The sequence below is a fragment of the Chiloscyllium plagiosum genome, unplaced genomic scaffold (assembly GCF_037043375.1).
Source record: "Chiloscyllium plagiosum isolate Xiang-an unplaced genomic scaffold, Cpla_swu_hap1 HiC_scaffold_137, whole genome shotgun sequence".
In the NCBI taxonomy this organism is placed as follows: domain Eukaryota; kingdom Metazoa; phylum Chordata; class Chondrichthyes; order Orectolobiformes; family Hemiscylliidae; genus Chiloscyllium; species Chiloscyllium plagiosum.
The window spans coordinates 75,005-100,298 of record NW_028270276.1 but is presented as its reverse complement, the minus strand read 5'-3'; the positions used below and the strand labels follow the sequence as shown (position 1 = coordinate 100,298).

The 25,294-nt window shown below is 61.3% G+C and overlaps 1 protein-coding gene across 1 annotated transcript in view; it reads right to left on the bottom strand.

Moving 5' to 3' along the window:
• The window catches only part of LOC148133997 (metabotropic glutamate receptor 6-like), a 105,112-nt gene that overhangs the window by 6,087 nt on the left and 73,731 nt on the right, over window positions 1-25,294 (bottom strand). Inside the window, 5 exon segments of the mRNA XM_087985709.1 lie at window positions 7,390-8,325; window positions 15,190-15,241; window positions 15,243-15,330; window positions 19,833-20,033; window positions 21,569-21,709. Of these exon segments, the coding sequence (XP_087841835.1) occupies window positions 7,390-8,325; window positions 15,190-15,241; window positions 15,243-15,330; window positions 19,833-20,033; window positions 21,569-21,709 (1,418 nt within the window).

Genomic DNA, 25,294 nt, shown 5'->3' with positions numbered 1-25,294 from the left:
CCCAGTCCAGGCCCCCCAGTCCAGGCCCTACAGTCCAGGCCTCAGTCCAAGCCCCCAGTCCAAGCCCCCAGTGCAACACTGACTTCCTCGTCATCAAGCGAAAAGGGAGCTGGAGCCATTAATGGGAGTCAAATGCAGAGGTAATGAACCGTTCCTTATAACGGCCCAGAGTTCTCATGGTCACAGTCCACACTGACGAAGGGCAGGCGGGGAGCTCAATCGATCGGGTCAATGGGCCGAGAGGTGGCAGACGGGAGTTTAATTCTGATAAACGCGAGGGGTGGCATTTTGGTCAAACAGCCAAAGGGCAGGGGTTACAGCAAGGCCTTCGGGTCGTGTTGGAGAACAGGGAGCCCCAGGGGTGGGGTTCGGGGACGTCATTCTTTGAAGTTGGCCTCACAGGGAGACAGGGCGGGTAAGGAGGTGTTTAGCTCGCCTCCATCGCTCAGAGCTTTGAGTGCAGGGAGCTGGGGGACGACACGATGGGGGTTATACAGGACGTTGGTGAGGCTCCGTCTGGAGCAGTGTGTCCAGTTCCGGGGCACCCCGTTACAGGAAGGACATGATTCACCCGGAGAGGGTTCGGGAAGGGATTTACCAGGACGGTGCCGGGGATGGAGGGTTTTGAGTTAGAAGGAGAGGCCGGGACTGTTTTCCCTGGAGCATAGGAGGGAGATGACATTAAGGATAAGGAGAATGGAAAGCATCTTTTCCATATGGTGTGGGTGTTCAAAACTAGGGGGGGGTGGGGGGGTCAAATTTTGAAGGTGAGAGGACGAAGATTGAAACGAGACACGAGGGGCAATTTTTCTCAGACGGGGAGTGGTTCGCGTCTGGAATGAACGTCCTGAGGAAGTGGGGGATGGGGGAAATGTTACAACGTTTTAAAGGTATTGAGGAAAATATGGGAAGGGAGGGATATGGGCAAGGGGCATCATGGTCAGCACGGACTGGCTGGGCCGAAGGGTCTGTTTCCTTGCTGTGGCGGTCCTAGGAATATTGGTTGGATTGGTTGCTACAGACCAAAATTAAATAGACTCAGGAGAAATTCCTACAGATTGAAGGACAGCGAATGTAGCCCCGGTACTTACACAGGGACAGGGAGATAAATCAGCTAGCTGGGCATCACACCTCCTCCAGCCCCCACACCCCCTCCCTATCCCCGTCCCCTCCTCCAGCCCCTACACCCCCTCCCTATCTCCGTCCCTTCCTCCAGGCCCCTACACCCCCTCCCTATCCCCGTCCCCTCCTCCAGCCCCTACACCCCCTCCCTATCTCCGTCCCTTCCTCCAGGCCCCTACAACCCCTCCCTATCCCCGTCCCCTCCTCCAGCCCCTACACCCCCTCCCTATCTCCATCACCACCTCCAGCCCCCTACACCCCCTCCCTATCTCCGTCCCCTCCTCCAGCCCCCTACACCCCCTCCCTATCTCTGTCCCCTCCTCCAGCCCCCTACATCCCCTCCCTATCTCTGTCCCCTCCTCCAGCCCCCACACCCCCTCCCGATCTCCGTCCCCTCCTCCAGCCCCTACACCCCCCTCCACCCCCCTCCCTATCCCCGTCCCCTCCTCCAGCTCCTACACCCCCTCCCTATCTCCATCCCCTCCTCCAGCCCCTACACCCCCTCCCTATCTCTGTCCCCTCCTCCAGCCCCTACACCCCCTCCCTATCTCCGTCCCCTCCTCCAGCCCCTACACCCCCTCCCTATCTCCGTCCCCTCCTCCAGCCCCTACACCCCCTCCCTATCTCCGTCCCCTCCTCCAGCCCCCTACACCCCCTCCCTATCCCTGTCCCCTCCTCCAGCCCCTACACCCCCTCCCTAATATCTGCCACTCCCTGAATATTTCAGAGTGTTTCCCCCTCCCTGCTTTCTCTGTTTCCTTCCTGATGTCCCGGGATATTTTCCAAGCTGACCTCTGGGCTTTCTCGGACAGCTGGTGCGAGCAGATGCCTGGCTGGGGTGGGGAGTGATGGCGTTAGGGGAGGATTAATGGGATTAATGGGAGAGTGCGGTCTAATCGCAGGATTGTACGGCGAAAGTGGGAGAGAGAGAGAGAGAGAGAGAGAGAGACAGAGAGAGAGAGGCAGAGAGAGAGAGAGAGAGAGACAGAGAGAGAGAGAGAGGCAGAGAGAGAGAGAGACAGACAGAGAGAGAGAGACAGAGAGAGAGAGAGAGAGAGACAGAGAGACAGAGAGAAAGAGAGAGGCAGAGAGAGAGAGAGAGAGACGGAGACAGAGACAGAGAGAGACAGAGAGAGAGAGAGTTGGGGGAGAGACGGAGAGAGACAGAGACAGAGAGAAAGACATGGAGAGAGCGAATGAGCGAGACGGGGACAGAGAGAGAGAGAGACAGAGAGACAGAGAGAGACACACAGAGAGGGGGTGGGGTGAGACAGAGAGAGATGGGGTGAGACAGAGAGAGAGAAAGAGACGGAGAGACAAAGAGAGGCAGAGAGAGAGACACAGAGAGAGAGAGAGTGAAAGACTGAGAGAGACAGAGAAAGAGAGAGAGAAGTAGAGTGTGAGGCAGAGAGAGAGAGAGAGAGACACACACACACACAGAGGGAGAGAGAGAGAAAGACAGAGAGAGAGAAGCAGACAAGAGAGAAAGAAATGGGAGAGAGATGGAGAGAGAGAGACACACAGAGAGAGTGTGAGAGACGGAGAGAGAGAGGGAGAGAGAAGGGAATGGAGGTGCGAGGCCGGGGAGCGGGGAGACTGAGATTGAGTCGCTCGTGGAGTGAGGGCTAATTGAGGGTGATCTGGGTGTGAGCAGGAGGGAGGGAGATAGGGAGTGGGAGTCAGAGTGGGAGGGAGTGAGGGAAGTGGGACACTGAGAGGGCGGGGGAGTGAGGGCAATTTGGAACAGACCCTTCGGCCCCTCCTGTGCCAGCACATTCTGCCCATCCACACTAAAACCATCTTCCCTTTCCGGATCCGTATCACTCTATTCCCTTCCTATTCATGTATTTGTCCAGGTGCTCCTCGAACGCTGCTATTTATTGTGTCTGCTTCCACCAACTCCTCTGGCAACTCACTCACCGCCCCTCGTGTGAAAAATTTGCCTCGCACATCTATTTTAAACTTCAACCCCCCCCCCACACCTTGAACCTGTGTCCCCTAGTGACTGACCCCTCCACCCTGGGAAAAACAGCCTCATATCTTCCACTCTATCCATGCCGTTCACAACCTTATAAACCTCGCCCCTCAACCTTTCAGGGAAAGTGACCCCAGTCCTATCCAATCTTTCTTCATCACTAAAATCCCGTATACCAGGCAACATCCTGGGAAACTTTCTCTGTCCCCTCTCCAAAATATTCACATCCTTCCGGTCGTGTGGTGACCAGAATTGTATGCAATATTCCAAGTATGGCCGATCTAAAGTTCTATAAAGCTGCAGCATAACCTGTCTATCCTTGTACTCAAGCCTCTCCAATGAAGGGCTGAAAATGTGTTGCTGGAAAAGCGCAGCAGGTCAGGCAGCATCCAGGGAACAGGAGAATCGACGTTTCGGGCATAAGCCCTTCTTCAGGAAGACCTCACTTTCTCCTCTCCAATGAAGGCGAGCATACTGTGTGCCTCTTTTATTACCTTACCTACCTGCGCTGGCGCGTTCAGTGATCTGTAAACCCGCACACCCAGATCCCTCTGCATATCAATACCCCGAAGGGTCTTCACTGTATAATTTCCACCTGTACTTGACCTTCCAAAACGCACCACCTCACGTTTATCCAGTTAGTGAGGGAGAGTGAAGGGAGAGGGGGGTCAGTGAGAGGGATTAGATTAGATTAGATTAGATTAGATTACTTACAGTGTGGAAACAGGCCCTTCGGCCCAATAAGTCCACACCGACCCGCCGAAGCGAAACCCACCCATACCCCTACATTTACCCCTTACCTAACACTACGGGCAATTTAGCATGGCCAATTCACCTGACCCTGCACATCTTCGGACTGTGGGAGGAAACCGGAGCACCCGGAGGAAACCCACGCAGACACGGGGAGAACGTGCAAACTCCACCCAGTCAGTCGCCTGAGGCGGGAATTGAACCCGGGTCTCAGGCGCTGTGAGGCAGCAGTGCTAACCACTGCTGCCTCACAGTGGGATAGTGAGGGAGTGAGGGGTCAGGGAGAGGGAGGGAGGTAGGGAGTGTGTAACGATGGTGGTGAGGTGGACGGTGAGGGTGATGGGGTGTACGGTGAGTGGTGTGTAATGTGAGGGGTGTGTAATGTGAGGGGTGTGTACAGTGAGGGGGGTGTACGGTGAGGGGGGTGTACGGTGAGGGGTGTGTACAGTGAGGGGGGTGTACGGTGAGGGGGGTGTACGGGGAGGGGGGTGTACGGTGAGGGGTGTGTACGGTGAGGGGTGTGTACGGGGAGGGGTGTGTACGGGGAGGGGGGTGTACAGTGAGGGGGGTGTACGGTGAGGGAGTGTACGGTGAGGGGGGTGTACGGTGAGGGGGGTGTACGGTGATGGGGGGTGTAATGTGAGGGGTGTGTACGGTGAGGGGGGTGTACGGTGAGGGGGGTGTAATGTGAGGGGTGTGTACGGTGAGGGGGGTGTACGGTGAGGGAGGTGTACGGGGAGGGGGGTGTAATGTGAGGGGGGTGTACGGGGAGGGGGGTGTACGGTGAGGGTGGTGTACGGTGAGGGGGGTGTAATGTGAGGGGTGTGTACGGGGAGGGGGGTGTACAGTGAGGGGGGTGTACGGGGAGGGGGGTGTACGGTGAGGGGGGTGTACGGTGAGGGGGGTGTACGGTGAGGGGGGTGTACGGTGAGGGGGGTGTACAGTGAGGGGGGTGTACGGGGAGGGGGGTGTACAGTGAGGGGGGTGTACGGGGAGGGGGGTGTACGGTGAGGGGGGTGTACGGTGAGGGGGGTGTACGGTGAGGGGTGTACGGTGAGGGGGGTGTACGGTGAGGGGGGTGTACGGTGAGGGGGGTGTACAGTGAAGGGGGTGTAATGTGAGGGGTGTGTACGGGGAGGGGGGTGTAATGTGAGGGGGGTATACGGGGAGGGGGGTGTACGGTGAGGGGGGTGTACGGTGATGGGGGTGTACGGTGAGGGGGGTGTACGGTGAGGGGGGTGTAATGTGAGGGGGTGTACGGGGAGGGGAGTGTACGGTGAGGGGGGTGTACAGTGAGGGGGGTGTACAGTGAGGGGGGTGTAATGTGAGGGGGGTGTACGGGGAGGGGAGTGTACGGGGAGGGGGGTGTACGGGGAGGGGGGTGTAATGTGAGGGGGGTATACGGGGAGGGGGGTGTACGGTGAGGGGGGTGTACGGTGATGGGGGTGTACGGTGATGGGGGTGTACAGTGAGGGGGGTGTACGGGGAGGGGTGTGTACGGTGAGGGGGGTGTACGGTGAGGGGGGTGTACAGTGAGGGGGGTGTAATGTGAGGGGTGTGTACGGGGAGGGGGGTGTACAGTGAGGGGGGTGTACGGGGAGGGGGGTGTACAGTGAGGGGGGTGTACGGGGAGGGGTGTGTACGGTGAGGGGGGTGTACGGTGAGGGGGGTGTACGGTGAGGGGTGTACGGTGAGGGGGGTGTACGGTGAGGGGGGTGTACGGTGAGGGGTGTACGGTGAGGGGGGTGTACGGGAAGGGGGGTGTAATGTGAGGGGGGTATACGGGGAGGGGGGTGTACGGTGAGAGGGGTGTACGGTGATGGGGGTGTACGGTGAGGGGGGTGTAATGTGAGGGGTGTGTACGGTGAGGGGGGTGTACGGTGAGGGGGGTGTAATGTGAGGGGTGTGTACGGTGAGGGGGGTGTACGGTGAGGGGGGTGTAATGTGAGGGGTGTGTACGGTGAGGGGGGTGTACGGTGAGGGGGGTGTAATGTGAGGGGTGTGTACGGTGAGGGGGGTGTACGGTGAGGGGGGTGTAATGTGATGGGGGTGTAATGTGAGGGGTGTGTACAGTGAGGGGGGTGTACAGTGAGGGGGGTGTAATGTGAGGGGGGTGTACAGTGAGGGGGGTGTAATGTGAGGGGTGTGTACAGTGAGGGGGGTGTACAGTGAGGGGGGTGTAATGTGAGGGGGGTGTACAGTGAGGGGGGTGTAATGTGAGGGGGGTGTACGGGGAGGGGAGTGTACGGGGAGGGGGGTGTACGGGGAGGGGAGTGTACGGGGAGGGGGGTGTACAGTGAGGGGTGTGTACGGGGAGGGGTGTGTACGGGGAGGGGGGTGTACGGGGAGGGGGGTGTACGGTGAGGGGGGTGTACGGGGAGGGGTGTGTACAGTGAGGGGTGTGTACGGGGAGGGGTGTGTACGGGGAGGGGGGTGTACGGTGAGGGGGGTGTACGGTGAGGGGGGTGTACGGGGAGGGGGGTGTACGGGGAAGGGGGTGTACAGTGAGGGGGGTGTACGGGGAGGGGGGTGTACGGTGAGGGGGGTGTAATGTGAGGGGGGTGTATGGTGAGGGGGGTGTATGGTGAGGGGGGTGTACGGGGAGGGGGGTGTACGGTGAGGGGGGTGTACGGTGAGGGGGGTGTAATGTGAGGGGGGTGTACGGTGAGGGGGGTGTACAGTGAGGGGGGTGTACGGTGAGGGGTGTGTACGGTGAGGGGGGTGTACGGTGAGGGGGTGTAATGTGAGGGGTGTGTACGGTGAGGGGGATGAGAGGGGTTTACGGTGAGGGGGGTGTACGGTGAGCCGGTGGACGGTGATGGGGGCGAGGGGGGTGTACGGTGAGGGGGGTGTACGGTGATGGGGATGTACGGGGAGGGGGGTGTACGGGGAGGGGGCTGTACAGTGAGGGGTGTGTACGGGGAGGGGGGTGTACGGTGAGGGGGGTGTAATGTGAGGGGGGTGTACGGTGATGGGGGTGTAATGTGAGGGCATGTACGGTGTGGGGGTGTACGGTGTGGGGGTGTACGGTGAGGGGGGTGTACGGTGAGGGGGGTGTATGGTTTGGGGGGTGTACGGTTTGGGTGTGTACGGTGAGGGGGATGTACGGTGAGGGCGGTGTACGGTGAGGGGTGTGTACAGTGAGGGGGGTGTACGGTGAGGGGGGTGTACGGTGATGGGGGTGTACGGTGAGGGGGATGTACGGTGAGGGGGGTGTAATGTGATGGGGTGTACGGTGAGGGGGGTGTACGGTGAGGGGGGTGTACGGTGAGCCGGTGGACGGTGATGGGGGTGTACGGTGAGGGGGGTGTATGGTGAGCCGGTGGACGGTGAGCCGGTGGACGGTGATAGGGGTGAGGGGGGTTTACGGTGAGGGGGGTGCACGGTGAGGGGGATGTACGGTGAGGGGGGTGTACGGTGAGCCAGTGGACGGTGAGCCGGTGGACGGTGATGGGGGTGAGGGGGGTGTACGGTGAGCCGGTGGACGGTGAGGGGATTGCGCAGCGAGACCGTGCCCCGTCTCCCGTTGCCTGGCGCATTACCTTCTCCGCGGAGCCGGCTGTGCCAAAGAAGATGGGGACGAAGGCGAGCCAGATGATGCAGGTGGTGTACATGGTGAAGCCGATGGGCTTGGCCTCGTTGAAGGTCTCGGGGACGCCGCGGCTCTTGATGGCGTAGACGGTGCAGGTGACCATCAGGAGCAGGCTGTAGCCGAGGCAACCGAGGATGGAGAGCTCCGACATATCGCACTTGAGGAGCCCTCGGGCCAGCTCCGGCTCTGGTGGGCGCTGCTCCTCGTAATCCACGGTGGCGTGCGGTGGCCGAACCCCCAGCCAGACCGAGACCCCCAGGAGCTGCACGGAGACCAGCGCCGCGGTGATGACCAACTGGGAGGCCGGGCTGATGAACCGGGGCGGCGTCACCGAGCGCTTGCCCCGCTCGAAGATGCGGTAGATGCGGTTGGTCTTGGTCAGCAGCGCCGAGTAGGTGATGGCAGTGCCCAGGCCCAGCAGGAGGCGCCGCAGGGCGCAGACGGCGGCGCCCGGCTCCGCCACCATCAGGAAGGCGGTGGCGTGGCTCAGGAAGATCCCGCAGAGCAGCACGCCGCTCAGCTCCCGGCCGGAGGCGCGGACGATGGGGGTGTGCTGGTGGCGGGCGAACACCAGGGCGGTGGCGCCGGTTGACAGGACGCCCACCCCGGCCAGAGCCACGGGCACCGCCGCCCAGGCGGAGTGCCACTCCAGCTTGGCCACGGGGGTGGGGACGCAGCCGGTGCGGTTGCGTCCAGGCCTCATGTCCAGGGGGCACGAGGCGCACTCGGACTCGCTGATCTGGTAGCGGTAACCGTCACAGAGCTCACAGTGCCAGCAGCACGGCACCCCCTTCACCATCTTCTTCCTCTCACCAGCCTGGCACGGCAAACTGCACACCGACGTCGGGATCCCTCTACCCCCTCCGCCCCACTGCATCTCCTCCAGCTGCAAGGCACCAAACACAGGGGTGGGCGGGAGGGGGGGGGGTGTTACAGGCCGAACGGAGGGCTCCCTCTACCCCGATACACCCCAAACGGAGGGCTCCCTCTACCCCGATACACCCCAAACGGAGGGCTCCCTCTACCCCGATACACCCCAAACGGAGGGCTCCCTCTACCCCGATACACCCCAAACGGAGGGCTCCCTCTACCCCGATACACCCCAAACGGAGGGCTCCCTCTACCCCGATACACCCCAAACGGAGGGCTCCCTCTACACGATATACCCCAAATGGAGGGCTCCCTCTACCCCGATACACCCAAACGGAGGGCTCCCTCTACCCCGATACACCCCAAACGGAGGGCTTCCTCTACCCCACTACACCCCGAACGGAGGGCTCCCTCTACCCCGATATACCCCGAACGGAGGGCTCCCTCTACCCGATACACCCCAAACGGAGGGCACCCTCTACCCCGATACACCCCAAATGGAGGGCTCCCTCTACCCCGATACACCCCAAACGGAGGGCTCCCTCTACCCCGATACACCCCGAACAGAGGGCTCCCTCTACCCCGATACACCCCAAACAGAGGGCTCCCTCTACCCCGATATACCCCGAACGGAGGGCTCCCTCTACCCCGATACACCCCAAACGGAGGGCTACCTCTACCCCGATACACCCCAAATGGAGGGCTCCCTCTACCCCGATACACCCCAAACGGAGGGCTCCCTCTACCCCGATACACCCCGAACGGAGGGCTCCCTCTACCCCGATACACCCCAAATGGAGGGCTCCCTCTACCCCACTACACCCCGAACGGAGGGCTCCCTCTACCCCGATACACCCCAAACGGAGGGCTCCCTCTACCCCGATACACCCCAAACGGAGGGCTCCCTCTACCCCGATACACCCCAAACGGAGGGCTCCCTCTACCCCGATACACCCCGAACGGAGGGCTCACTCTACCCCAATACACCCCAAACGGAGGGCTCCCTCTACACGATATACCCCAAACGGAGGGCTCCCTCTACCCCGATACACCCCAAACGGAGGGCTCCCTCTACACGATATACCCCAAATGGAGGGCTCCCTCTACCCCGATACACCCCAAACGGAGGGCTCCCTCTACCCCGATACACCCCAAACGGAGGGCTCCCTCTACCCCGATACACCCCAAACGGAGGGCTCCCTCTACCCCAATACACCCCAAACGGAGGGCTCCCTCTACCCCGATACACCCCAAATGGAGGGCTCCCTCTACCCCGATACACCCCAAACGGAGGGCTCCCTCTACACGATATACCCCAAATGGAGGGCTACCTCTACCCCGATACACCCCAAACGGAGGGCTCCCTCTACCCCGATACACCCCAAACGGAGGGCTCCCTCTACCCCGATACACCCCAAACGGAGGGCTCTCTCTACACGATATACCCCAAATGGAGGGCTACCTCTACCCCGATATACCCCGAACGGAGGGCTCCCTCTACCCCGATACACCCCAAACGGAGGGCTCCCTCTACCCCGATACACCCCAAACGGAGGGCTCCCTCTACCCCGATACACCCCAAATGGAGGGCTCCCTCTACCCCGATACACCCCAAATGGAGGGCTACCTCTACCCCGATACACCCCAAACGGAGGGCTCCCTCTGCCCCGATACACCCCAAACGGAGGGCTCCCTCTACCCCGGTACACCCCAAACGGAGGGCTCCCTCTACACGATATACCCCAAATGGAGGGCTACCTCTACCCCGATATACCCCGAACGGAGGGCTCCCTCTACACGATATACCCCAAATGGAGGGCTCCCTCTACCCCGATATACCCCAAACGGAGGGCTCCCTCTACCCCGATACACCCCAAACGGAGGGCTCCCTCTACCCCGATACACCCCAAACGGAGGGCTCCCTCTACCCCGATACACCCCAAACGGAGGGCTCCCTCTACCCCACTACACCCCAAATGGAGGGCTCCCTCTACCCCGATATACCCCAAACGGAGGGCTCCCTCTACCCCGATACACCCCAAATGGAGGGCTCCCTCTACCCCGATACACCCCAAACGGAGGGCTCCCTCTATACGATATACCCCAAATGGAGGGCTACCTCTACCCCACTACACCCCGAACGGAGGGCTCCCTCTACCCCACTACACCCCGAACGGAGGGCTCCCTCTACCCCGATATACCCCAAATGGAGGGCTACCTCTACCCCACTACACCCCGAACGGAGGGCTACCTCTACCCCACTACACCCCGAACGGAGGGCTCCCTCTACCCCGATATACCCCAAATGGAGGGCTACCTCTACCCCACTACACCCCGAACGGAGGGCTCCCTCTACCCCGATATACCCCAAATGGAGGGCTACCTCTACCACACTACACCCCAAACGGAGGGCTCCCTCGACCCCGATATACCCAAAATGGAGGGCTACCTCTACCCCACTACACCCCAAACGGAGGGCTCTCTCTATCCCGATACACCCCAAACGGAGGGCTCTCTCTACCCCGATACACCCCAAATGGAGGGCTACCTCTACCCCACTACACCCCAAACAGAGGGCTCCCTCTACCCCACTCTACTCCAAATGGAGGGCTTCCTCTACACACTCTACCCCGCTCCACCCCGAACGGAGGGCTCCCTCTACCCCACTCCCCACTGAACAGAGGGCTCCCTCTACCCTGTTCATTGCTGGGCACTACGGGACAATTTAGCAAGGCCAATCCACCCTAACCTGCACATCCCTGGGCACTATGGGGACAATTTAGCATGGCCAATCCCACCCTAACCTGCACATCCCTGGGCACTACGGGGACAATTTAGCACGGCCAATCCACCCTAACCTGCACATCCCTGGGCACTACGGGACAATTTAGCACGGCCAATCATCCTAACCCGCACATCCCTGGGCACTACGGGGACAATTTAGCACGGCCAATCCACCCTAACCTGCACATCCCTGGGCACTACGGGGACAATTTAGCACGGCCAATCCACCCTAACCCGCACATCCCTGGGCACTACGGGACAATTTAGCACAGCCAATCCACCCTAACCTACACATCCCTGGGCACTACGGGACAATTTAGCATGGCCAATCCACCCTAACCTGCACATCCCTGGGCACTACGGGGACAATTTAGCACGGGCCAATCCACCCTAACCTGCACATCCCTGGGCACTATGGGGACAATTTAGCACGGCCGATCCACCCTAACCCGTACATCCCTGGGCACTACGGGGACAATTTAGCACGGCCAATCCACCCTAACCTGCACATCCCTGGGCACTACGGGGACAATTTAGCACGGCCAATCCACCCTAACCTGCACATCCCTGGGCACTATGGGGACAATTTAGCACGGCCAATCCACCCTAACCTGCACATCCCTGGGCACTACGGGACAATTTAGCACGGGCCAACCCACCCTAACCTGCACATCCCTGGGCACTACGGGGACAGTTTAGCACGGCCAATCCACCCTAACCTGCACATCCCTGGGCACTACGGGGACAATTTAGCACGGCAAATCCACCCTAACCTGCACATCCCTGGGCACTACGGGGACAATTTAGCACGGCCAATTCACCCTAACCTGCACATCCCTGGGCACTACGGGGACAATTTAGCACGGCCAATCCACCCTAACCTGCACATCCCTGGGCACTACGGGGACAGTTTAGCACGGCCAATCCACCCTAACCTGCACATCCCTGGGCACTACGGGGACAGTTTAGCACGGCCAATCCACCCTCACCTGCACATCTTCAGACTTTGGGAGGAAACCCACGCAGTTACGGGGAGAATGTGCAAACTCCACACAGTCAGTCGCCCAAGGGTGGGATCGAACTTGGGATTTTGATGCTGGGGTCAGTGGTGCTAACCCCTGAGGCGCTGTGGCACCATAAATGGAGAGCTCCCTTTATTCGGTTAAACAAAATGTAAAGCTTGCTCTACTCTATTAACTTGAACACAATGCTTCCTCATCGCCATCGCCATCAAACACTCCCAGGGACAGGGGGTTAGACAGACAGAGAGTAAAGCTCCCTCTACACTGTCCCCCCACTCCCAGGGACAGGGGGTTAGACAGACAGAGAGTAAAGCTCCCTCTACACCGTCCCCCACTCCCAGGGACAGGGGGTTAGATACAGAGTAAAGCTCCCTTTACACTGTCCCCCACTCCCAGGGACAGGGGGTTAGATAGAGAGTAAAGCTCCTCTACTCCGTCCCCCACTCCCAGGGACAGGGGTTAGATAGAGAGTAAAGCTCCCTCTACACTGTCCCCTCTCCCAGGGACAGGGGGTTAGACACAGAGTAAAGCTCCCTCTACACTGTCCCCCCACTCCCAGGGAAAGGGGGTCAGATGCAGAGTAATGCTGCCTCTACACTGTCCCCCATTCCCAGAGATAGGGGGTGAGATGCAGAATAAAGTTCCCTCTACACTGACCCCCCACTCCCAGGGAAAGGGGGTCAGATGCAGAGTAAATCTGGAAACCCATCAGCCCTGGTCGAGTAGATTATGGGATCGGTTCCCATCTGGTTAAACTGAGTCACCTCTTCAAGCTGTTAAAACATCAATTTAATTGTCAAATCGAATAAATGGTTTAAGCAGCTCGGTTTGAGTGTAGCAGAGCTGTGGGATTTAACCTATTTTGATGAGATGGTAAATCCCTCGCTGCTCAGTTTGACAACGTCGCTATCCAATCGTTCGGAGCTTGCCAAGTGTCAAACTGAGGCAGGCTGCGTTTCGCACTGATCTCGGCTAGGCCCCAGTCGTTCATTTATGGTTCAAGTCGAACCAAACAGACCTCCATGAGCCCCCTCATCGCTGGGAATTTCGCTGACCTCAGGGGTCTGTCCAATCCCAGCCCCCAGCAATCGGCACTCCGACCTCCCTCGGCCTTGGGAAAATCCGCCCGGCCCTGTGTCCCTCTGTGAACTGGAGCAATAGGGATTCCTGGAGGCTGGGGCTGCCTGAGAGGGAGATGCCCATGTTCGCAATACCCTGGGGTCAAACTCAAATCCCCCCCTCACCCCAGGACACAGGCCTCATCTCTCCTCACCCTCTCCTCCGACCGCTCCCTCAACACTGACCCTCCCACAGCACCCACTCCCTCAGCACTGACCATCCCACAGCACCCACTCCCTCAGCACTGACCCTCGCACAGCACCCGCTCCCTCAGCACTGACCCTCCCACAGCACCCGCTCCCTCAGCACTGACCCTCCCACAGCACGCACTCCCTCAGCGCTGACCCTCCCACAGCACCCACTCCCTCAGCACTGACCCTCCCACAGCGCCCGCTCCCTCAGCACTGACCCTCCCACAGCACCCACTCCCTCAGCACTGACCCTCCCACAGCACCCACTCCCTCAGCACTGACCCTCCCTCAGCGCTGACCCTCCCACAGCACCCGCTCCCTCAGCACTGACCCTCCCACAGCACCCACTCCCTCAGCACTGACCCTCCCACAGCACCCACCCCCTCAGCACTGACCCTCCCACAGCACCCGCTCCCTCAGCACTGACCCTCCCACAGCACCCACTCCCTCAGCGCTGACCCTCCCTCAGCACCCACTCCCTCAGCACTGACCCTCCCACAGCGCCCACTCCCACAGCACTGACCCTCCCACAGCACCCACTCCCTCAGCACTGACCCTCCCACAGCACCCACTCCCTCAGCACTGACCCTCCCTCAGCACCCACTCCCTCAGCACTGACCCTCCCTCAGCACCCCCTCCCTCAGCGCTGACCCTCCCACAGCACCCACTCCCTCAGCGCTGACCCTCCCACAGCGCCCGCTCCCTCAGCACTGACCCTCCCACAGCACCCACTCCCTCAGCACTGACCCTCCCACAGCACCCACTCCCTCAGCACTGACCCTCCCACAGCACCCGCTCCCTCAGCACTGACCCTCCCACAGCACCCACTCCCTCAGCACTGACCCTCCCACAGCGCCCACTCCCACAGCACTGACCCTCCCACAGCACCCACTCCCTCAGCGCTGACCCTCCCACAGCACCCACTCCCACAGCACTGACCCTCCCACAGCACCCACTCCCTCAGCGCTGACCCTCCCACAGCACCCACTCCCACAGCACTGACCCTCCCTCAACACTGGCCCTCCCACAGCGCCCACTCCCTCAACACTGACCCTCCCACAGCACCCACTCCCTCAGCACTGACCCTTCCACAGCACCCACTCCCTCAGCACTGACCCTCCCTCAGCGCTGGCCCTCCCACAGCGCCTACTCCATCAGCGCTGGCCCTCCCACAGCACCCACTCCCTCAGCACTGACCCTCCCACAGCACACGCTCCCTCAGCACTGACCCTCCCACAGCACCCACTCCCTCAGCACTGACCCTCCCACAGCACCCACTCCCTCAGCACTGACCCTCCCACAGCGCCCACTCCCTCAGCACTGACCCTCCCACAGCACCCACTCCCTCAGCACTGACCCTCCCACAGCACCCGCTCCCTCAGCGCTGACCCTCCCACAGCACCCAGTCCCTCAGCACTGACCCTCCCACAGCACCCACTCCCTCAGCGCTGACCCTCCCACAGCACCCGCTCCCTCAGCACTGACCCTCCCACAGCACCCACTCTCTCAGCACTGACCCTCCCACAGCGCCCACTCCCTCAGCACTGACCCTCCCACAGCACCCACTCCCTCAGCACTGACCCTCCACAGCACCCACTCCCTCAGCGCTGACCCTCCCACAGCACCCATTCCCTCAGCACTGACCTCCCTCAGCACTGACCCTCCCACAGCACCCACTCCCTCAGCGCTGACCCTCCCACAGCACCCATTCCCTCAGCACTGACCCTCCCTCAGCACTGACCCTCCCACAGCAGTGTTACTTACATTCATCCTGAGTTGGTCTGTCCACTGCCCGATGACCTTGTACCCTGGGGTGGCTGGTGTTGGTGTGGTGATACTGGAAGATGTGATAACGCCCTGGTGCGTCCCCATTCTCGTTGAACATCACTGACGTACCCGCACTCCCTGTTGGAGGCCAGAAACTGTCAGAGAACATCTCACACTTGGCAAAACCCTCCCTGTTATCCCAGCGTCATCCCTTACAGATACTCATCCAGTCCCAGAGCGCGGAGACATTCCATTCAGCCCATCCCGTCCGTGCTGACCCAGATACCCTAACCTAACCCAGTCCTCGTTTGCCAGCACTTGGCCCATCTCCCCCTAAACCCTTCCTATCCATGTCCCCCCCCCCCAACCTTTTAAATGTTGGCATTGTCCCAGCCCCCACCACTTCCTCTGGCAGCTCGTTCCACACACGCACCACCCTCTGGGGGGAAAAGTTACCCCTCGGGTCCCTTTCCCCCTCTCACCTTAAACCTACCCCCTCTAGTTCTGGACTCCCCCACCCCAGGGGGAAAAGACCTTGTCTATTTACCCTATCCATGCCCCCTCATGGTTTTATAAACCTCTAGTTCTGGGCTCCCCCACCCCAGGGGGAAAAGACCTTGTCTATTTACCCTATCCATGCCCCCCTCATGATTTTATAAACCTCTAGTTCTGGGCTCCCCCACCCCAGGGGGAAAAGACCTTGTCTATTTACCCTATCCATGGCCCCCCGCCTCATGATTTTATAAACCTCTATAAGGTCACCCCTCAGCCTCCGACGCTCCGGGGAAAACAGCCCTCGGCCTATCCAGCCTCTCCCTGTAGCTCAAACCCTTTCCTGAACCCTTTCCCAACATCCTTCCCTGTAGCGGGGAGACCAGAATCGAACGCAGTATTCCCAAAGTGGCCTCACCAATGCAGCCACAACATGACCTCCCAACTCCTGTCCTCAATACTCTGACCAATAAAGGAAAGCATACCAAACGCCTCCTTCACTATCCTATCTACCTGCGACTCCACTTTCAAGGGGCTATGAACCTGCACTTCATGGTCTGAATTCTCATTCAACGTTGACCCACTGTTGGAAGAGAAATTCCAACCCTGCTCTCTCTCCCTCTCTCTCTCTGTCTGTCTCTCTCTCTCTCCCCCTCTCTCTCTCTCTCTCTCTCCCTTCACCGTGCTCGTGAGTAATGCCTTCCACCAATTTTTTCTCTCGTTCGTGTCAACGTGCGCCTTCGGACGCCACCCCCACCGGCCATTTTGAGGAGATCTCAGTGCAGACTCCCTCTCTCGGAGTCCCTCGTCTGTTGTACAGACCGCCCTGACCTCTGGAAACACCCAGCATGCCTTGCCCCAGGCGGAGAACAGGAGGCCGCGTGGGAGGATCGGGGCAACGTCCGATAGACGCCCCTGCGTCCACCCCTCCCATGATCCCTTCCTGACCACGGTCTCCCGGAAACGGGGAGGGGGAGAGAGAGAGAGAGAGAGAGAGAGAAGGCCTGCCTTTTGATTGTGGGCCTGGTTTCCATAGTAACCGATGGAGAGGGGCCTAAAAACCAGGCCCCTGGATACACCCGCCCGACCTCGCCACCGGTCAGGCGCTGCTTTGACACGTCAAGTGGTCCAGGCTCCATTTTGTTTTGGTCAATCAGGCTGCAGCTTCAACTTCCAGGCCCCACGGGGGTTAGGCCTTGAACTAATTACGAAGAATCTCGCTGGGACGCTAGTCAGTCGCAAGATGATAAAGATAATTGAAGGCCCGGGGCTTCTATTAACCTACATTCGCTTGCACGCTCCCCAGCAACGGCCCTCGCCAACTCAGGTCATCTGTCTGGGCGCGTGCCAACTGTTCAGACTGCCCGTGGTACACCTCCCCAACCCATTCACTTCTCGGCAACAACACCGATTCCAAAACTGGCCGTCACGCTCTCCAGCCCCTACACCCCCTCCCTATCCCAGTCCCCTCCTCCAGACCCTACACCCCCTCGCTATCTCCGTTCCCCTCCTCCAGCCCCCTACACCCCCTCCCTATCTCCGTCCCCTCCTCCAGCCCCTACACCCCCTCCCTATCTCTGTCCCCTCCTCCAGCCCCTACACACCCTCCCTATCTCCGTCCCCTCCTCCAGCCCCTACACACCCTCCCTATCTCCGTCCCCTCCTCCAGCCCCCTACACCCCCTCCCTATCCCCGTCCCCTCCTCCAGCCCCCTACACCCCCTCCCTATCTCCGTCCCCTCCTCCAGCCCCCTACACCCCCTCCCTATCTCTGTCCCCTCCTCCAGCCCCAACACCCTCTCCCTATCTCTGTCCCCTCCTCCAGCCCCAACACCCCCTCCCTATCTCTGTCCCTGGGATTGGGGGACAATGTAGAGGAAGCTTTACACTGTATCTAACCCCTTGTCCATGGGAGTGTGGGGACAGTGTAGACGGAGCATTACTCTTTATCTAACCCCCTGTCCCTGGGAGTGGGGGTACAGTGTAGAGAGAGCTTTACTCTGTATCTAACCCCCTGTCCCTGGGAATGGGGGTACAGTGTAGAGAGAGCTTTACTCTGTATCTAACCCCCTGTCCCTGGGAATGGGGTTACAGTGTAGAGAGAGCTTTACTCTGTATCTAACCCCCTGTCCCTGGGAGTGGGGGAGACAGTGTAGAGTGAGCTTTAGTCTGTATCGAACCCCCTGTCCCTGGGAGTGGGGGGACAGTGTAGGGGGAGCTTTACTCTGTATCTAACCTCCTGTCCCTGGGAGTGCGGGACAGTGTAGAAGAAGCTTTACTCTGTATCTAACCCCCTGTCCCTGGGAGTGGGGGGACAGTGTAGAGGCAGCTTTACTCTGTGTCTAACCCCCTGTCCCTGGGAGTGAGGGGCAGTGTAGAGGCAGCTTTACTCTGTATCTAACCCCCTGTCCCTGGGAGTGGGGGACAGTGTAGAGGGAGCTTTACTCTGTATCTAACCCCCTGTCCCTGGGAGTGGGGGAGACAGTGTAGAGTGAGCTTTAGTCTGTATCGAACCCCCTGTCCCTGGGAGTGGGGGGACAGTGTAGGGGGAGCTTTACTCTGTATCTAACCTCCTGTCCCTGGGAGTGCGGGACAGTGTAGAGAGAGCTTTACTCTGTATCTAACCCCCTGTCCCTGGGAGTGGGGGGACAGTGTAGAGGCAGCTTTACTCTGTGTCTAACCCCCTGTCCCTGGGAGTGAGGGGCAGTGTAGAGGCAGCTTTACTCTGTATCTAACCCCCTGTCCCTGGGAGTGGGGGACAGTGTAGAGGGAGCTTTACTCTGTATCTAACCCCCTGTCCCTGGGAGTGGGGGACAGTGTAGAGGCAGCTTTACTCTGCATCTAACCCCCTGTCCCTAGGAGTGGGGGACAGTGTAGAGGGAGCTTTACTCTGTATCTAACCCCCTGTCCCTGGGAGTGGGGGACAGTGTAGAGGGAGCTTTACACTGTATCTAACCCCCTGTCCCTGGGAGTGGGGGACAGTGTAGAGGGAGCTTTACTCTGTATCTAACCCCCTGTCCCTGGGAGTGGGGGACAGTGTAGAGGGAGCTTTACTCTGTATCTAACCCGCTGTCCCTGGGAGTGGGGGGAGACAGTGTAGAGTGAGCTTTACTCTGTATCTAACCCCCTGTCCCTGGGAGTGGGGAGACAGTGTAGAGGGAGCTTTACTCTGTATCTAACCCCCTGCCCCTCCTCCAGCCCCTACACCCCCTCCCTATCTCCGTCCCCTCCTCCAGCCCCTACACTCCCTCCCTATCTCCGTCCCCTCCTCCAGCCCCCTACACCCCCTCCCTATCCCTGTCCCCTCCTCCAGCCCCCGACACCCCCTCCCTATCCCCTTCCCCTCCTCCAGCCCCCTACACCCCCTCCCTATCTCCGTCCCCTCCTCCAGCCCCTACACCCCCTCCCTATCCCCGTCCCCTCCTCCAGCCCCTACACCCCCTCCCTATCTCCGTCCCCTCCTCCAGCCCCCACACCCCCTCCCTATCTCCGTCCCCTCCTCCAGCCCCCTACACCCCTTCCCTATCCCCGTCCCCTCCTCCAGCCCCTACACCCCCTCCCTATCTCCGTCCCCTCCTCCAGCCCCTACACTCCCTCCCTATCTCCGTCCCCTCCTCCAGCCCCTACACCCCCTCCCTATCTCCGTCCCCTCCTCCAGCCCCTACACTCCCTCCCTATCTCCGTCCCCTCCTCCAGCCCCTACACTCCCTCCCTATCTCCGTCCCCTCCTCCAGCCCCTACACCCCCTCCCTATCTCCGTCCCCTCCTCCAGCCCCCTACACCCGCTCCCTATCTCTGTCCCCTCCTCCAGCCCCTACACTCCCTCCCTATCTCCGTTGCCTCCTCCAGCCCCTCCACTCCTTCCCTATCTCCGTCCCCTCCTCCAGCCCCCTACACCCCCTCCCTATCCCCGTCCCCTCCTCCAGCCCCCTACACCACCTCCTGGCGGGATGGGAGTGGGGCATGTTATGGGAGTTTGTGGGGAAGGGCGCGTTGGCCTGTAGTTGGTGGGCAGAGGTCAGAGGTCAAGTTCGAAGGCAACGCCGAGCATGATGGGAAGGCACGCGGCCCCCTAGTTGCCCCTTTTCCCCTCTTCCACCCCGACACCCCGTGCCCCTCAGTCCCACGTCCCCGACCCTGGAGGCTCACCGTTGAAGTTGACGGCGCGAATGTACTCCAGGAGCGTTTTGCCATCGATGGCGTCCATGTTGGCGCAGAGCCCGGTGGCCCCCGCGCACACGTCGCGCTGCAGGTTGTGGAGGGCGTGCGCCATGGCGTAGACAGCGTCAATGACGAACTGCACCTTCCCCTCCTGCTCGTAGGCTGAGTCCAGGCCGATCTGCTCCTGACCTGTGCAGTAGGCCCGATTCGGTGCCATGGCAACGGGTGGGGAGAGAGAGAGAGAGAGAGAGAGAGAGAGAGACAGAGAGGGCAGGGAGAGGAAGTGAAGGGGTGGGGGGAAACAGAGCGAGGGTTGAGGAGGGGGGTGGTGAACGACGAGAGAGAGAGAGAGAGGGGGGGCAAGGAGAGTGAGAGAGAAGGAGAGAGGTGGAGAGAGGGAAATGAGAGAGAGAGCGGGAGTGAGGAAGATTAAAACAGGGGCAGAGATGGATGGAGAGAGTGTGAGAAAGGGAGGTGGAGAGAGGAGGGAAGGGAGAGCGAGAGAGAGGGAGGAGAGAGGGACGGAGGGAGAGGGGGGGCAAGGAGAGTGAGAGACAAGGAGAGAGGTGGAGAGAGGGAAATGAGAGAGAGAGCGGGAGTGAGGAAGATTAAAACAGGGGCAGAGATGGATGGAGAGAGTGTGAGAAAGGGAGGTGGAGAGAGGAGGGAAGGGAGAGCGAGAGAGGGAGGAGAGACAGAGAGAGAGTGAGAGGAAGGGATCGGAGATCATTTCCCCCCCCTCCTCTTCCCCGTCCCCTTCCTACTCCCCTTCCCCCTCCCCCCTCTTCTCCCCCCTCGCTTTGCCCCACTCCCCTCTTCCCCGTCCCCTTCCCCCTCCCCCTCCTCTTCCTCACCTCTTCTCCCTCCCCTTGCCCCTCCCCTTCCCCCTCCTCTTCCCCCTGCCCTTCCCCCCTTCCCCATTCCCCCGCCCCTTCTCACTCTTCCCTCTCCCCTTCCCCTTTCCCCCGTCCCCTTCCCCTTCCTCCTCCTCATCCCCTTCCCCACCCCTTCCCCCTCCCCCTCTTTCCCCCCTCTTTCCCCCTCCCCTTCCCCCTCCCCTTCACCCTCTTCCCCCTACCCCATTCCCCCTCCCCTTCCCCACTCTTTCCCCTCTTCCCCCTCCCCCCCTTTCCCCCTCCTCTTACCCCTCTTCCTCCTTCGCACCTCTCCTTCCCCCCTTCCCCCTCCCCTTCCCCCTCCCATTCCCCCTTCCCCGTCCCCTTCCCCCCTCCCCTTCCCCCCTCCCCTTCCCCCTCCCCTTCACCCCCTCCCCTTTCCCTTCTCCCCTTCCCCCTCCCCTTCACCCCCTCCCATTCCCCCTCGCCTTTCCCTCCTCCCTTTCCCCCTCCCCTTCATCCTCTCTCCTTTCCCTCGTCACCTTCCCCCCTCCCCTTCACCCCCTCCCATTCCCCCTCCTCTTTCCCTGCTCCCCTTCCCCCTCCCCTTTCCCTCCTCCCCTTCCCCCTCCCCTTCACCCCCTCCCATTCCCCCTCCCATTCCCCCTCCCATTCCCCCTCCCATTCCCCCTCCCATTCCCCCTCCCATTCCCCCTCCCCTTTCCCTCCTCCCCTTCCCCCCTCCCCTTCCCCCTCCCATTCCCCCTCCCATTCCCCCTCCCCTTCCCCCCCCCCCTCGCCTTCCCCTCCTCCCCTGCCCCCCTCAGCTCCCCCCAGCTCCCCGTGTCTCTGGGCGATGCCTGCCCTAGTCGATGTGCCGCGGAGTACCTGTACATTTGTTGACACCGTGATTGTGCCGTCCCTGGGGGATGGTCAGGGTGCAGGCGAAATCATCTTCCCAGAACTCGGCGAACCAGATATTCCTGCGGTTATTCTGCAGTGTCCGGCTGGTGAAGTACTCGTCAAAGCCTGCTCAATCACGGTGTGGGGGAGAGAGAGAGACAAGAGGGACGGACATTACCACCTCCCCCAGAGGGACGGGCATTACCACCGACCCAGAGGGACGGGCATTACCACCTCCCCCCCAGAGGGACGGACATTACCACCTCCCCCCAGAGGGACGGGCATTATCACCTCCCCCCCCAGAGGGACGGACATTACCACCTCCCCCCAGAGGGGCGGACATTACCACCTCCCCCCAGAGGGATGGACATTACCACCTCCCCCAGAGGGACGGACATTACCACCTCCCCCCAGAGGAACGGACATTACCACCTCCCCCAGAGGGACGGACATTACCACCTCCCCCAGGAGGGACGGACATTACCACCTCCCCCCAGAGGGACGGGCATTACCACCTCCCCCCAGAGGGACAGACATTACCACCGCCCCCCAGAGGGACGGACATTACCACCTCCCCCCAGAGGGACGGGCATTACCACCGCCCCCCAGAGGGACGGGCATTACCACCGCCCCCCAGAGGGACGGACATTACCACCGCCCCCCAGAGGGACGGGCATTACCACCTCCCCCCAGAGGGACGGGCATTACCACCCCCCCCCCAGAGGGACGGACATTACCACCGACCCAGAGGGACGGACATTACCACCGACCCAGAGGGACGGACATTACCACCTCCCCCCAGAGGGACGGACATTACCACCTCCCCCCCAGAGGGACGGGCATTACCACCCCCCCCCAGAGGGACGGGCATTACCACCGACCCAGAGGGACGGACATTACCACCGCCCCCCAGAGGGACGGGCATTACCACCGCCCCCCAGAGGGACGGGCATTACCACCTCCCCCCCAGAGGGACGGACATTACCACCTCCCCCCCAGAGGGACGGACATTACCACCTCCCCCCCAGAGGGACGGACATTACCACCTCCCCCCAGAGGGACGGACATTACCACCTCCCCCCAGAGGGACGGGCATTACCACCTCCCCCCCAGAGGGACGGACATTACCACCTCCCCCCCAGAGGGACGGACATTACCACCTCCCCCCCAGAGGGACGGACATTACCACCTCCCCCCCAGAGGGACGGACATTACCACCTCCCCCCAGAGGGACGGACATTACCACCTCCCCTCCCAGAGGGACGGGCATTACCACCTCCCCCCAGAGGGACGGACATTACCACCTCCCCCCAGAGGGACGGGCATTACCACCGCCCCCCAGAGGGACGGGCATTACCACCGCCCCCCAGAGGGACGGACATTACCACCGCCCCCCAGAGGGACGGGCATTACCACCTCCCCCCAGAGGGACGGGCATTACCACCCCCCCCCCCAGAGGGACGGACATTACCACCGACCCAGAGGGACGGACATTACCACCGACCCAGAGGGACGGACATTACCACCTCCCCCCAGAGGGACGGACATTACCACCTCCCCCCAGAGGGACGGGCATTACCACCTCCCCCCAGAGGGACAGACATTACCACCGCCCCCCAGAGGGACGGACATTACCACCTCCCCCCAGAGGGACGGGCATTACCACCTCCCCCCAGAGGGACGGGCATTACCACCGCCCCCCAGAGGGACGGGCATTACCACCTCCCCCCCAGAGGGACGGACATTACCACCTCCCCCCAGAGGGACGGGCATTATCACCTCCCCCCCCAGAGGGACGGACATTACCACCTCCCCCCAGAGGGGCGGACATTACCACCTCCCCCCAGAGGGATGGACATTACCACCTCCCCCAGAGGGACGGACATTACCACCTCCCCCCAGAGGAACGGACATTACCACCTCCCCCAGAGGGACGGACATTACCACCTCCCCCAGGAGGGACGGTCATGACCACCTCCCCCAGGAGGGACGGACATTACCACCTCCCCCCAGAGGGACGGGCATTACCACCTCCCCCCAGAGGGACAGACATTACCACCGCCCCCCAGAGGGACGGACATTACCACCTCCCCCCAGAGGGACGGGCATTACCACCGCCCCCCAGAGGGACGGGCATTACCACCGCCCCCCAGAGGGACGGACATTACCACCGCCCCCCAGAGGGACGGGCATTACCACCTCCCCCCAGAGGGACGGGCATTACCACCCCCCCCCCAGAGGGACGGACATTACCACCGACCCAGAGGGACGGACATTACCACCGACCCAGAGGGACGGACATTACCACCTCCCCCCAGAGGGACGGACATTACCACCTCCCCCCAGAGGGACGGGCATTACCACCTCCCCCCAGAGGGACAGACATTACCACCGCCCCCCAGAGGGACGGACATTACCACCTCCCCCCAGAGGGACGGGCATTACCACCTCCCCCCAGAGGGACGGGCATTACCACCGCCCCCCAGAGGGACGGGCATTACCACCTCCCCCCCAGAGGGACGGACATTACCACCTCCCCCCAGAGGGACGGGCATTACCACCTCCCCCCCCAGAGGGACGGACATTACCACCTCCCCCCAGAGGGGCGGACATTACCACCTCCCCCCAGAGGGATGGACATTACCACCTCCCCCAGAGGGACGGACATTACCACCTCCCCCCAGAGGAACGGACATTACCACCTCCCCCAGAGGGACGGACATTACCACCTCCCCCAGGAGGGACGGACATGACCACCTCCCCCAGGAGGGACGGACATTACCACCTCCCCCCAGAGGGACGGGCATTACCACCTCCCCCCAGAGGGACAGACATTACCACCGCCCCCCAGAGGGACGGACATTACCACCTCCCCCCCAGAGGGACGGGCATTACCACCTCCCCCCAGAGGGACGGATATTACCACCTCCCCCCAGAGGGACGGACATTACCACCTCCCCCCCAGAGGTACGGACATTACCACCTCCCCCCCAGAGGGACGGACATTATCACCTCCCCCAGAGGGACGGGCATTACCACCTCCCCCCAGAGGGACGGACATTACCACCTCCCCCCAGAGGGACGGACATTACCACCTCCCCCCCAGAGGGACGGACATTACCACCTCCCCCCAGAGGGACGAACATTACCACCTCCCCCCAGAGTGACGGACATTACCACCTCCCCCCCAGAGGGACGGACATTACCACCTCCCCCCAGAGTGACGGACATTACCACCTCCCCCCCAGAGGGACGGACATTACCACCTCCCCCCCAGAGGGATGGACATTACCACCTCCCCCCAGAGGGACGGGCATTACCACCTCCCCCAGGAGGGACGGACATTACCACCTCCCCCAGAGGGACGGACATTACCACCTCCCCCCAGAGGGACGGACATTACCACCTCCCCCCAGAGGGACGGACATTACCACCTCCCCCCAGAGGAACGGACATTACCACCTCCCCCAGAGGGACGGACATTACCACCTCCCCCAGGAGGGACGGACATGACCACCTCCCCCAGGAGGGACGGACATGACCACCTTCCCCAGAGGGACAGGCATTACCACCTCCCCCCAGAGGGACGGACATGACCACCTCCCCACAGAGGGACGGACATTACCACCTCCCCCAGAGGGACGGACATGACCACCTCCCCCAGAGGGACGGGCATTACCACCTCCCCCCAGAGGGACGTGCATTACCACC